General features: G+C 42.5%; 1 protein-coding gene across 1 annotated transcript in view; it reads left to right on the forward strand.

Moving 5' to 3' along the window:
- The window catches only part of SOAT2 (sterol O-acyltransferase 2), a 463,801-nt gene that overhangs the window by 273,696 nt on the left and 174,832 nt on the right, over nt 1-15,273 (forward strand). Inside the window, exons 8-9 of the mRNA XM_078687322.1 lie at nt 3,477-3,561; nt 15,218-15,263. Coding sequence (XP_078543448.1) covers nt 3,477-3,561; nt 15,218-15,263 — 131 coding nt within the window. The remainder of the gene's footprint in view (nt 1-3,476; nt 3,562-15,217; nt 15,264-15,273) is intronic.

Here is a 15,273-nt window from a genome sequence, read left to right on the forward strand (position 1 = left end):
GAGTACCTGCCACTGAAGTGCTAACTCCAGCGAGCCAGCAGCCCCTACGCCATTATTTATCTGCACAGCTGAAAAGTTGCACTGAAACAAGCCGCACTTTTCCCAAGACCTGAACAGCGCAGCCCCTTTCACAACATGCATGATCTCTGAGAGGGGTGCAGCAACCTCTGCAAACACACCTGGACATGATGATAACCTGAGCGTGGTGCAATAGATCCTCCGACAGAGCGAAGGTCTCTATTAATTCTGGGTTGAAAGTGACAGCTCGACATGGGGGGCCAGCTAATATACTATAATATAAACTGGGAGGATTCTATCAGATGATCCCCGGGCACATATTGCTAAACTGTACTGCTTATCACCAGAGGACTGGTGCCGATCCCTAACACTGGTTAATGACCTTCTTGTTGCCTGTTCCTTTCACCACAGCCCCCACCCCGGCAAACGCCCCTTGTACGAGGCGTTGGAATGACAATCTGATTTGCCCTAAGGAAAAACCCCTTACCAGTTCAGATTACAATTACTGTGTGCGAGGGTGCTTGCACCGTGTTGGTGCACTAAAGGTGGGTGGGGTAGGAAGAGGTTCACTGGCAGGTTGGGGAGGCTAGTGTGGATTGGGGTGGGATTCTGGGGTAAATCATAGCTATATGCAGATACTTACATTTCTCATAAAGAGCAATTAATACAACTTCCGTGGCAGGCAAAGGGACACAGGGCAAGGATCTGCATTCTTATGAGGTGACACAGCTCGCTCAGACTGTAACTACACCCTGGCAGCCGTGACTAGAGGTGCAGTAACACACCTACATCTCTTCCTATTGAATGTCCGGGGGCTTAACAACCCCTGGAAAATCAGACAGGTACTTGCATACTAGACAGACACCAGATAGATGTAGCTCTCCTCTGGGAGACACATCTGATGGCCGACAGTACCTCCCACTTTACATCAAAATGGCATGGCTACAAAGCACTTGAAACATTTTCTTCCTACGTCAGGGGGAGAATCCTCCATTTAGGCATGGCATTCCCTTTCATCTACTCTACGAGCTTAATGATCCTCATGGGAGATTCAAACTGATCAGGGCGTACTATATGGTAAGCACATCCGCTTTAGAACTCTTACGGCCCCAACATCAGCAATACAAACTTTGTCAAACAGATCTGGTACAAGTGCACTTCACTGTCTCCACAACATATACTATGGGGCGGAGACTTTAATCTAGTAATGGACCGACAAGTGGATTGTTGAACTCTCAGATTCCGCTCACACCTTAAGGCTGCAACAGTACTGGCAGCTGCCATGGATCCAGGAAAAAAGTCAATATATGGCCTGAGACACCTGGGCTAAGAAGGAGACGCATATCTCCACTACTCATGCCACATGGGCCCGACTGAACTACTGGCTAAGTACGGAAGAAGCACGCACACGGGTGAATCAAGTGGAACATCTACCTTGTACACTGTTAGACCTCACCCAAGTCAAACTCATCTTAGAACAGCCTGCCCTGGCTCACAGGGCTTTCACTTGGAAACTATACCCACTGTACCTTCTCAAAAATGTTTTCAAAAAGGAAGTACAGACCAAAATCCTGAACTTCCTCCAGACAAATGAGGGCTCAGTGGACTCGTGGTCTCAGTCGGCACAACTTTAGATGCCCTGAAGGCCTACTTGCATGGAATATGCATCGCCAAATAATACAGAGTCCGTAAAGCCTTGTGCGTTCAACTAGATACACTAAGAACTGAAGATGTTAGAGAACCTTTTAGCAAAAAGGAGGGAGAAGGTTCTGCCTCCTGAAATGTAGAGTATACCACTCAAATCCAACAAATGGATCATACGAACCTAGCCTGGGAGAAGGTTTATTCAGGGCAGCCCAGATTTTGGGCAGTGCCGTCTTGGAAAAGAAAATCCTTTTCTTGAGTCCCCTCACTCACCCAAGGTTGCCCTTCGGTGACATGCTTCATCATTGGGGCCATCCCAAGCATCTACTGCTTGGGGCATGCTACGACTTGCGAGGGATACGTAGGAGCACTATTAGTGAAGCTATGTGTAGTGCAGTGTGTGATGTGGAGTGGTGATGAGTGTTAGTTAAAAATACCTAGCTAGTAAGCCAACTCTTTATTCTTGCCTCTAGTTGGTATGTTAAAAAAGGGGTTGGATAAAGGAAACAGTAACTGTTATGTTGTCATAGTCCCTAGTATCCTGTCGACATGTTTCAAGGTGTCCCCTACACCTTTTCTTCAGGACAACATGAGGGCCAGCCCCATGTATGCCACTCCTTCGAATCAACCTGAATATTAAGGCAAAATCATAAAGACACACCTAATGTGTGTATCTGATCAATATACATACGGTTAACGTTGTACCGACAGTATTTCTTAGAGAGCAAAGTTGTGCCCCATGGTCCACCCAGGTGGAGGGCCCTGTAGACTTTGTCACAGGCAGCTCTCCGGTATTGTAACCTGATGTGTCCCTGGCTCGACTGATGCGGTCGAGCCAGGTAGCCAATGTAGTTATCAACTTGTTATTTACGTCCACGTGGCTACCATGCAGAATTAAAGCCATAGATTGTGATACCTTTTTCTGTTGCCAAGATCAACAAAAGTCTGTTCATTTCCTTTTAGCTGCTCATTGAGCACACAAAGCCTGTGCTTCATGTGTCCTCTATCTACTCTAAGTAGGTGTGACGTCTATTTCAATATTTCAATATTTGATAGATTGATTGATTGATTGATTGAAAGGAGTATGGACCAGCTGACTGATCTTTGGAGCCTCGTTCCTTAGCTAACAAACTTTGCTTCGATCTTTCAGTGGTGGTTCCGCCCAATACCTGGTGACCCTTCGGAGGCACGGAGCACTGTCAGAACTGGGGTCCAGTTTCTTTTTTTACAAGGAGGATTGTGTGCTTGCCTTCAGGGCAGAAGTATACTTGGACAGCCCCCCGAAGCATTCCTGCTCTTAAGAGTAGGATATTGTAACTGTGGCATCAAGTGGCCCAATTCATCCATATCCAAGATGGGGGCTGTTAGGCTATGCAAACACAGTGCTTGACGATCTCTGAAAGTTTGTCCATGTTGTTTCTGGTGGATTGGGGGTAAAAGACTGACATCTGCATCAGCACATCACCAAGCAATTGTGCGTCTTATTTTAAAATGTACAAGCCTCATATAAAAATAAAAAAACATGTTAGGGAGGTGGCTCACCCAAGACCAGTCGGGCTCGTAATATATTTCTGTAGCAGAGCTGCGTGTTTATAGAGCGATGTAATGGAAAGCACGTCCTCGGTAATGGGAATGTTTGTACCTTCTTGGCCTTAATTTATGTCACGTGTATTTGTGAGTTGTTATGTACGTTACAAACTCCAATAAACAAATAAAAAATAATTTTATTTTGTCAAAATATGTTGTGCGATCCTCTAAAAAGTGCTTAGCCACCAAACTGACAGTTTATCCTCATCTACCCTTTTATATTTTAGGAAAGAAAGTGAAACTTCCAGAGTTTTCCAGCTACCTTTACTTTCTCTTCTGCCCAACCCTGATCTACAGGGACAGCTACCCCAGGTAAGCAGATATTGCTCAAGATTAAACAAGCAGTTAAATTATCTTATACCAGCTCTCTTCATTATCAGAGAACTTTTTTGGGGAAAGTGATACGTGGAGCAGTACCATACCCTTCCATCACTGATTACAAACACACTAAAACTAAGGCCCACACAAAATATTGATAGCCTATTTAACAAACATCTCTTGGACTATTGAGATCCCAATATCTGTTTACTTGATGAGGCAAAGTTTCATATCTATGTGGTGGATGAAGTGTCGCTTTAAGGCCAATAGTTATATGTCTATTCCCAAAAATTCAAAAGTGAATATCAATCTTGATCAAACATGGGCGCCAACGATTGAAAAGTTGCTCGATTGACATAGGTGTGTGACACTGCATTGTACAGGAACACTGGCAGAACATATGGGTTTGAGATTATACATATTTAGGCATACATATTAACAATACATATTTGAGCAACCCATGGCAGGATGCCATTTTGCGCAATAACGCCCAGAGTTACATTTTCTACATAGAACCTTGAAATGACTGTTTTAGAAAGTACTAGACAGATTTCAGTGTCTCGACTGGGTCAAAATATAAGACATGCCAACGACCCTGTGTCTCATAATGCTGCAGAGTGTGCTAGCTAAAATGTTTATAACTGATCACGTTGTAAATGATCACTGCCACCATAGTTTGCCACTTTGCAGGTGACCTGTGTCACGAAATTGGTGGTCTCAAAAAGCAACCAGTGAATTCCAGTATCATCCAAAATTGCATCTGCATTAATTGGCCATCCTTGGTGGGAGACCCGGCTGCACTCTTTGCTCCACAGTGGGTGTGATGCATGTTGGTGCGCAGCGTATCAGGAGTCTTATCCTGCTGGGTAGGACGTTCACACCATAATTCAAATGATACAAGAAGTTCAGATGTTAATGCACATTTTAAATACAATTCACGTATGCAGTGCATCACGTCGGCTTCTGGCTGCATGCAGTCCTTCAGATATAGATTATGCTAGAAGAAAGTCAATTGTCTGAAACACCAACTCTCAGTCATCAGTGTCTTTATTAAATTTGTAAACAATGAATATCTCCTCCCGTGTCAGGGCTGTTTATAGGTGTTTTGCCACCCTAGGCGAGAATTGAAAATGACGCCCCCTCCCTTTTACTACCATCACTCTCTCCCCCTGTCATCCAGGCTAGAGAGGCACACCCTCTACTGCCGAACGCTTCTATGTTACTCTCATTTACTATCAGGAAACACAATCACAACAATCAGTCCTGCAAACGACCTCAACGAAAGGCCCAGGCCAGACCGTTACGGTAGCCATACACTCACAGAACTATGTACACGGATGCCCAATAGAGCCTTGTGTTTAAATATCACTGAGGCGACAGTGCACCTCGTTTTCAAAACCAGAAACAACAAAAATAGTAACCTGCACCATCTTCCAAGGCCAGACCTAGTGGTTTTGCCGACTCTTGTTTTTTTTTCACTGAGGTACCTGAAATAGTTATCATCTCCATTGTATCCAATTAATAGAGGCTGATCACAACAATTAAAAGATTTCAACGTCAGGGAGATTATAGTTCATGATGCTCAAATCTGCGCTAATCAGAGACTATGGCAAGACATTAATAAAGTTTGGCGTACAACACAGAATAAACTGCTTCTTGGCACTGTGAATAGAAGTTATGACAAGCTCGTGCATGTTACCGTATGAGAGTAATCCTGACCAGAATTTCAGCCGGAGCAAGACAGAATGCACACTTCACCATAGTTGACAAGTGGTTCCATGTTGTGGAACACCTTGAATCAATCCTGGGTTTGGGGCCACCTGTGCGTTGCATTCTGGGATTTGTAGTCTTACTTTTAACAGGGTAAGCACTGGCTCAAAAATCCCAGCGTGGACATTGACGTTGGTCTAAACAGTCACTACCGGATGATGGTATTGGACATGACACTAGGCTAGTGGGCAGTTCTTTTGTTTTTTTGCAGAGTTTTATATAGAGCGATCCTGACCCGAAAGTATCGGGTATCAGAGCGCTTTAAACGAGCACAAGTTGCTTTACATCATGAGGACACATTAATTTTTGTTAGGCACGAACAGCCTATTATTATGACAACAGGCGCAAAGTTTACTGAGCTGCCAATATTTCAGCCCAGAATTCCGAAAGAGAACACTAACCATTTTTAATAGTTTAAGGCATGTTGAAGATGAAGCCAACTTAAGTGCAAATCTCTAATCATTCAGTTGTTAAGCAATTAACCAGTTACCAGTAATGAAATGCGTAAAGGTTATATGTGATATTTACAGGATAAGAGGCAATCGTCACGCAGTTACTCTCCTCAACCTTCCAACAATGTCTTCAAAAAGGTACCGAGCGGTTAAAAAAATATATGATTTTTTTATGACGGTCAAATGAGACAAAATTTACTTTTTTATTGAAAAACATGAGCGACATTGGGGTCTAGCCCTCCATTTGTAAGTTTGTTGACATCCGTTCTCATTGTGCGTCTCATGTGCTGTGTTGACAATTGCCAGGGAGTGAGCACCGACACTGCTATTGCAGCCTTGGGCAATTTTGTGTCTTTGGGTTTGCACTATGCCAACAGGAATCATATGAAGGCTATTTGATTCTGTGATGAGAAATGAGTAAATACGGTCTGCAGGGTCTTTGCAGCTCTGTGCATGGTGTGCAGACTGCACGCAGGTGGTCTGTGGCTGGTGCTGAAGATGCACAGCCCAGCAGTGGGGGTGCCTTGAAGTAGCAGAGGATGGCCCCCTTTCAAGTAGCGGGCTATCAGCTTCCATCCTGCGTTAGGTTGCATGTTATTTGTACAGCACCTGTGACATCATAAGGGCTCCTCAAAGCACTGAAATCAGTTCTCACTACACCCCTCTCTGTGAGCTCTTGGTGTTTAGGAAAGCCGTGGCGAGCGGTTTAAAACAGTGTACATTCCCTGCACTGCCAGCCCCTTCTCTTGTACTCGCCGAGACGCTGCTTGTTTTGGATTCCAGGACTTTTCGGATGCATTGTAAAGAGACAAAGTGGACGGGGTGGGGATTTGGCGCATGTCACCCTCTCTGGCTGGATCCGGCAAGAGACAGTCTGTGCCCCGTGAAGGGTCCTGAGGGCAGGGCCGTTTCTACCAATAGGCAGTACTAAGCGGCCGCCTAGCTTTACCTAGGTAGGATCAAATAAAAAAAATTCCCCCTTTTGTCGCCCTAGCCCTTTTGCCGCCCTAGGCGGCCACCTAGTCTTGCCTAATGGTAGAAACTGCCCTGTCCCGTGTGGTGGACCCCAAAACAATTACCAAACGGAGAGATAGAAGATCGTTTCAATTACGATTTGCAAACTTCAACGTCTGTTTTGTTAATAAAGTTGGCACTTTTCTTTGATTGAGCATGACACATCTCGGAAGCCTGGCTTCCTCGAGTCAGATCTTTATTCCAGATTCCGTACAGAATGATCATGGGAAAGCACGGTTGTATGTCATTACGACACGGGCTTTTACCCCGCATGCCATTACAACGCGGGGATTACAACGAAAGTAGTTACAACGACTTTCGCTGGAGGGCACTGGATAGTAGAATAGTTTAATTTTCTATTCCAACTCCAGCCCACGTTGACAGTAGGGAAGGTGTTGGATAGAAAATTAAACTATTCCCTATCCAACACCGCCCTCCAGCGAAAGTCGTTGTAACGACTTTCGTTGTAATCCCCACGTTGTAATGGTAGTGCGGGGTAATCCCCGCGTTGTAATGGCTGTTCTCCGAAAGCACGGTTGTAGGTGGTGATCTAAAAGAAGCAATCACCATTTTAAATGTAGTTCATTCATTCGGAACAATGCATTGAAATACATGCATGTATAAAACATTAGAAATAAATTCATTATACATTCCTCATAAAAAAACACAGTAAAATCTGTGTGGCTCAGTTATCAAGGTAGATGACTGACAGACCTTTTGGAGGAGGCCCCAAAAATAAAGGAAGCTGTTTCTCCCTGCATTGTCAAGAATCTTTGTATTTGCTTTCATTCAAGTAAGTGTGGCATTATCATATTGCGTGCCCACAGTTTTGTGACTCTCCATTTCAATCTCCAACCCTTTGAGCCGCGGGTCTGGCTCTACCGCCTTACTTACCATCTGTTTGTGCAATATGGTCCTTAACCTCATCCAGCAACACCCGCAGGGTGAATATTTTGTTTACAATAAGTTAGATTTTTGCTGATCTCACATTAGTGAACTATCGCTGATTTGTGTGTCAACCAACTCATTGCACTCTTTATCAACTCTGCCTATCCTTTCACAGCCATGGACTTTGGTCTGAAAAGAGTCAGTTTGTCTTTTCTAGCTTCTGCCTATTCTCCGTTGGAGAAATTGCCACTTCTCTTTAGGGACCATCTCCAGCCTAGCAAGGAACACTTATTTCAAACAACAAGGCACGTAGGGCCTATAGTTTGCCCAGTTGGCTACTCTCTCTCTATACCCATTGCAGACTCCATACAAATGTCATTTGGTGAGGGTCTTTTCACAACTGGGCTTGTGCTCCTCCCTCATCGTCTACCCTATGTTTCACAATTGCTGCAGGGACACCTTCTGACACCTGTTTCTTTCTCCTGAGGACACGTGTGCGTCTTAACCCCTCTATCAGCTTGCGATTTCGTTGGCGCAGCATCTCACAGTGACCCTGATGCCATCTGTCAAAACCCATATCCATGTAGAGGGTGCAAACGAGCTCTGGATGACAGGGCTTGCTGGACCCCCAGGACTACCCATGAGGGTCTCTACCTCTGCATACCAGGGCACATCTACATTGGGTTCTCAAATCCAAGTGCACACTTAGGGTCTCTTTATATGTTGGCCAGGGTTTGCAGTGGAGATACCCTGGAGTGCCCGAATTAAGTTCATCGGCCAGTATTGATGCTGAAAACGTCCGTCATTAAGAGTTTTCCCCCAAAAATGAGGAATAACTACTTGCACCCAGGGTTACCTAGTGCTTTTCAAAGCAGTTTTTCACCACTGTGGCACTGACACTTTCCACCTGCTCTGCGGAAAATGTAACAGGGATTGATGGTAGGGGTTAAGGGTGTTACATGAGGGTCGGTCAGCAGTGACCATTATGGTTGTGCTTGTCTTGAGGGAGGATTAACTGCTTCCCCCAGAATACGCAGCATCTGACCCAGCAGACTCTGTGAACCCTGGCTGGAATGATCAGGTCCATAGATTTCGCCCCCTATAATTCGGGTCCTGAAACACCCGTAAGAGTAATTTCAACCAAAGTTATTACTCCGGGTGAAAAAACGCAAGTCATAATAAGGTCTTAGTATCCATATTGACATGCTTGTGACCCCTTTCTAGAAGGAGGTGGGAGCAGCAGTTTCTTGGTACAGGGAACATGGTGTCGCCAAAGGCCAGGCATGCATTCAGAGCACACGTTGAATGGCAAAGGCCTCGGCTGTGACACCACTGATCTGGATACAGGGCACAGTGATAGGTCATACCCATGGCCCATTGCAAATGGCAAAAAAGGACGTCTGCAGTCAGCCTGTGCCAAGAACCTGCTCTGCTCGTGGCTGAAAGCCAGACAAGCACATTCTGAGGATGAGCACTGGGAAAACCATACCCTGTGCTAACAGTTCACCTAAGGGCATGCATAGCGTGTTGTTTCTTTTGTCTGTAGACAAAGTATAACATTACAAAACCACAAAAAAACACTGACAAATCTTTGATAAAGGGAAGTTATGGTTCTTTAAATATAAACTTCCTTTAAAAACATCAGATTAAGGGGCATTATGGTGCTTAACACCTAAATGCCACTGAAAGAAGTTATTTCTGAAGCTATGAGCTTCGCAACCATATCTCCCCTAATGCACGGCACGCAGTGCTTATTGGAGACGTCTGAGAAAAATCATCCTGTATCTCTCAGCAGTGGGGAGCCCTAATTGGTGGTGCTGCCATCTTTTCCATTGCCTGTTATGCAGGGCTCGAAAAAGGAGCTCATGGCCTTAGCCAATACCTATTGATTTTACAAAGATTATTTGTACAAAATACTTACTTCAAGAGGCTTTGAGCCAACCATCTTCATCCACTGGTTCCCTATTGAGCCATTCACATTTTCTTCTGTCCACTATAACAAACAGAACAGAGCCCTGGGACAACCCACCTCAGCAATTGGCTAACTTTACGTGAGTAACGGCATTCTGCCATTTCACAGGGAGCACATCCACATACAAAGTACTTACCTGAAGTGCCAGGGATTACAATGTAGTATGTGCTTTTTTGAGACCAAAAAAGTTTTTGCTTTCAGCCACTGTTTTTTATTTTCGATTGATGAGGGCCCAACAGCTTCCCCGCCTATAACGTTTTGTAAAAACCATGACAAAACAATAAAAGCACAGACAAAGACAAAGGGCTGAAGCCAGACCTAATGGCTTCGCCATTTCTTGTTTTGACGGTCTGGGAAAATTATGATTGAGCACGTCCATCTTGACCAAATCAATGTAGGGATTTCTTTTTTTTGTTAGCAGCGACTTCATTCATACCACAGTGGACTAACTTTGTGGAGTTCATCAATTAATTGAAATCTCTGCAAAAGCATTGCGGTGATGACTACATGCAAGAACTGATCCTAAAATTGTGTACAAGGGGCTTAGATTCTGCCCGGCTCGCTCAAGACAATGTTCCAGATGTACAATGTTACGGATATGATTACATTTGCAGAAATTGATTAATGTTGATAAGTGGTCATTGAGTTCTCTTTTTCTTCATTTCCCCTTTTCTCTCTCTTCTTAGTCAGACATTGTTTGCCTTATTAGATAGCTACATTGTGTAACTTTTAAGGGCCTATCACTTCATCTGTCATTTTACATTTAAGGAAACATCTATTTTCAGCCATTTATCTTTCTTTCTTCTTTTCTTTCTTTTTGTTTCATTTTCCTTCCTTTTTTATACAGTAGATCAATTATATATTTCTTACCACTTCTTTGTTTTTAGAAGGTGACGTGTTGGCTAATCTGGAGGGATTGAATCATTGACAGAATATCAAACAGACCAATTTGAAAGAAATATCATGTCAAAAATATTGATTACAAAAACATTGTTTCCCTATACATAAAATGGTAAGCACAAAAATAGCGAAAAGAAAATATAGTTTCACACTAATATTGTGAAAAACATAAAAAATCTCTTTTAATTAATATATATATATATATATATATATATATATATATATATATATATATATATATACACATATATAAATGTATACATATAGGTTAAAATAGTAAATCTTATCAATTTTATATATAACATTGATATAATGTAAATCAAATACATTTAAGTAATATTTAACACTATGTATAAATGTATATATCTACATAAACACACACACACACACATGTGTAGGTTTATATATACATATATAGTGTAACACCATGAAAAATATATTTTTTACATTATATTATTTTTTTATTTACTATGATAAAAACATATATATATATATAGATATATACTATATATATGTTACTATATTACATCCAAGTGTCCCAAAGCATTAATGGGAGCACTCGACAGCTCACCACACCCTGCAGTGTTCACTGCTTGCTTGCCTCGATTTTTCCAGTTCATTAATGCCTTGCATGGCGCGTTTCGAGGTTAAAAAACCTCTTCCTCAGAGACTGGTGCTTTGACAAATGGCGCAGAGAGTACTTGTTTAAATAGAAAGCTTCAATTGGTCCACGCGTGGGGGGAGCACCATCCCACAATGATGGAGAGGCTATGGTTGGGAACTTTTCCATGATCGATTAGCACAGCAAGCCGCTTGTAATTGCTTGTTTCCTCTTCTGGATCCTACTATAGGAAATTGCAATGCTTTTAATGTGACTGTGGCGCTTGGGACCTACTAATGTGAATTGATTAATGCTCGTTGGACCACATGTCCCAGAATGCAGGATGATATGCAAACGCACTGAGCGACCAATTAAAGCATTCTATTTAAACGAGTACTCTCTGCGCCATTTGTCAAAGCACCAGCCGCTGAGGAAGAGGTTCTTTAACCTCGAAACGAGTCAGGCAAGGCATTAATGAACTGGAAAAATCGAGGCAGGCAAGCAGTGAACACCGCAGGGTATGGCGAGCTGTCAAGTGCTCCCCAGAATGCTTTGGGGCATTTGGATACAATTAATATAAAATTAAATATATAATAATAATAACTATATTGAAAAAAGTATTTAAAAATGTATTGAAGTCAGGGAATAATAGATTTACTATTCCCTCCCCAGTTTGTTCAGTAATAGGGAAAGTGTTGGACTTTGAAGGGGTTACATTTACTATTCCCATGTACAACAGTAGCGACGGTGTTGAACTTTGGAGGGGTTACATTTACTACTCCCACTCCTGTCTGTGGAATAGTAGGGAAAGTGTTGGACTTTGGAGAGGTAAAATTTACTATTCCTGCTCCAGTCTGTGCAACTGTTGTGAAAGCACTGGACATCGGAGGGATAACATTTACTATTCTCACTCCAGTCTGTGCAACAGTAGGGAAATCGTTGGAACACAGAGGGTAAACAGTAAGGAAAGAGTTGGATTTCGAAGGATTAAATTTACTATTCCCACTCCAGATTGCAACAGTAGAAAAAGTGTTGGACTTTGGAGGGGTTACATTTACTTTTTCCACTCCAGTCTTTGCAATAGTAGGGAAAACATTGGACTTTGAAAGGGTAATATGTACTCTTCCTATTAAAGTCTGTGTAGCAGTAGGGAAAGCATGGACTTCGACGGGGTTATATTTACTATTCCCACTCCATTCTGTGTAACTGTAGGGAAAGTACTACACTTCAAACAGATAAAATATTTGAATCACCCTATTAATTTATAACAAATATAAAACTCTTAGTTGAAACAGTATTATATATCACAAAAGAATTATGTATAGAAAAATAAAAACAATTAAACAATTCCATGATAATTAAATTTTTTAATAATTATCAATAAAAAAAATATTTATTACTTAACTTCCCACATTATACCCCCCAAACCCAACAGCCCACATGTATAGCAAAAAATATAATGATTACATAATTTACATGATTAACAAATAATCAATTAAATATTTAATAATACATTATTAATTGTATAATCAATTATTACTTAATTAACTTCCCACATTATACCCCTAAAAACCTAGCAACCTGTTCCAACACTACAAATCACTATTAGCAATTGAATCATAAATTATAAATCACTTAAAATTCTAAACTTTATGTACAAATATTACTAACAATTATACAAACAATAACACATACAATTAACAAATGAACTTAAACACATAAAGATAATACAAAAACAATATTTTTTACAACTGTATTGTTGAAATCGATATTAACAACAATATTCTTGCCCACCATATTACTTACCTGAAAAATCGATATTTTTGACAATAATATTTTTGCATCACTATATTTTTGTATCGCAATATTTTTTGCCAGTATTTCTGTAACTTAGGGGTCCATTATGATGACGGGCGGACTTAGTCCGCCCGCCATCACATCGGGACCCGGGACCGCCCGCCTTAAGGGCGGGGGTCCCGATCAGGGCATTAGGATGCGCCCGCCACACAGTCGGGCGCATCCTGTACGGGTGTAATTGCGGTGGGCGGAGCAGAAATCTCCGCCCGCTGCCATGTTAAAAGTGCACGTTTTCATATCAAAGTGCAACATGACAGGCACCGCGCGGTGTCTGCCATGTTGCACTTTGAAATGTGGGGCGGTACCATAGGTACCCCCCATGTGCAACCCCCCAAGCCACGACTCCCCGGGGGCCCGCAACGGGCCCCCGCAGGGAGTCTCCGCATGCCTCTCCGTGGCGGCATTGCCGCCACGGAAATGCAAAGTGAAATGCACATTGTAATATGGCGGGCAGTGTCTACAAGACACCGCCACCATGTTACAGGCTTTCCGCCCTGGCCGCCAGGCGACCGGGCGGAAAACAGGCGGGCGGTGTTTCGCACCGCCACGGTCCCCTCCACCATCCTAATATGGCGGAGGGGAATTGTGCTGATGATGTCGGGCGGATTTCCTCCGCCAGGCTGGCGGTAGCCACCGCCAACCTGGCGGTGGAAATCCGCCCGACATCATAATGGACCCCTTAATAGTTTGTCCAAATGCCGAGGGATGCTTATAGGGCCCAGGCTGTAATAGTACAGCCATATTATAAATGGGGCTCTCAGTTTTCCATTTTTACTGAGTTTTTACAGATAACACAGACTCAAAAAAATCAGTTTCATGTCTGTATTTATTATTAAAAACGTAAAAATACTGAAAATTGTGCTTTTGTGTAAGACTCTTCACGCTCCTTCATTGTTTCCAGGCAAAAACTGAGCAGATAGCCACAATGGGGAGTTATAAAACAGAACCCGAATGCCTTAAATACAGGCATATGTTAACATATATTTGCAGTATAACATTAATATGCACCTGTGAGTGTAGTGTTTTGTTATATATGGCTGCTTAATTTCCTAAAATGCGACAGGCATCGACGTATGAATGCACGTCTAAGAGTTAAACAAACGTGGAAATATACCATTTTACTACTCCGTTTATTCTCAAAACACAAAATTAATGTGGATCAATACCATTGCCCAGAAAGAAATATGGATAAATACCAACAGCAATGCTAAAAAAATAAACGGCATAAAACCGGGAACTCTAATTATGAACAATTCATCCCAAAGGTGTGAGGGAGAGTTCTTAGAGGGGGACTGAGGGGAAGGTACGAGGTGTTGTGGACAGGGTCAAGGGGTTGGGCACTGTGAATGTAAAATTTCTGTGAAAATTATAGTAGCAATTCATCACTATGGATTTGTAACCATAGATGGCAGAATTTCTCCATATGTACTTACATTAAGTGTAAATGGGTGAAGTTTATGTAACAAGCAATAAATCTAGAGCTCAGCTAGATTCCACCATACAGACGTAGCATGCCAAAAGCAAATTAGAGGAACTAACAAAGGTGACAAAATAATTGCTTAAATACACTATCTCTTTAAGGATTTTATTTACTGCTAATGAACGCTGCTTTAACGGCTCTCACTCACAGAGCAAACTGCAGAGGATGCAGGGTTTACACCACAGTTTCTTACAACACAGTGGTTTAACAAAGTGTTCAGTCTATGGCCCCACCCTAGATATACCCTCAGCATAAGAAGACAGGCAACATATCATCACTGACAGTGGAATCCATACTGCCATTTCTTATTAATTAAGTACATTAGTACCATGATAACATCCTTTTCAGCTTTGCCCATTTGCAGCAGCGGCCGGTGCAGGGAAGCGCCGTGGGGTGGGGTGAGGCGAGGCGCTGAGGGGGGATGGTGACAGACGACGGAATATGAGTTATTTATTTATTAAATTTGCCTTATTCCGTCATCTGTACACGTCCCCCTCCCCCGCCCTACTGTGCTTACCTGCATAGGCCGCTCCTGCCCATTTGATTATCAGAATATACTACCAACATCAACACATAACGTATTATGCAAATCTCAGAGGCACAATGAGAAAGGAATATGTGTGCCTGGGATGGGAATGCCTAATTACAGTTTCATTATTCAGTACTTGCCCAGTTAGAAAGCGGTAATAACATAGCCTTTATGTTTCTCTTTCCAGAACGCCCTCCATCAGGTGGAAATACGTGGCCAAAAACCTTGGGCAGGTAACGCTGC

Source organism: Lissotriton helveticus, chromosome 1_1, assembly GCF_964261635.1.
Source record: "Lissotriton helveticus chromosome 1_1, aLisHel1.1, whole genome shotgun sequence".
Taxonomy (NCBI): Eukaryota; Metazoa; Chordata; class Amphibia; order Caudata; family Salamandridae; genus Lissotriton; species Lissotriton helveticus.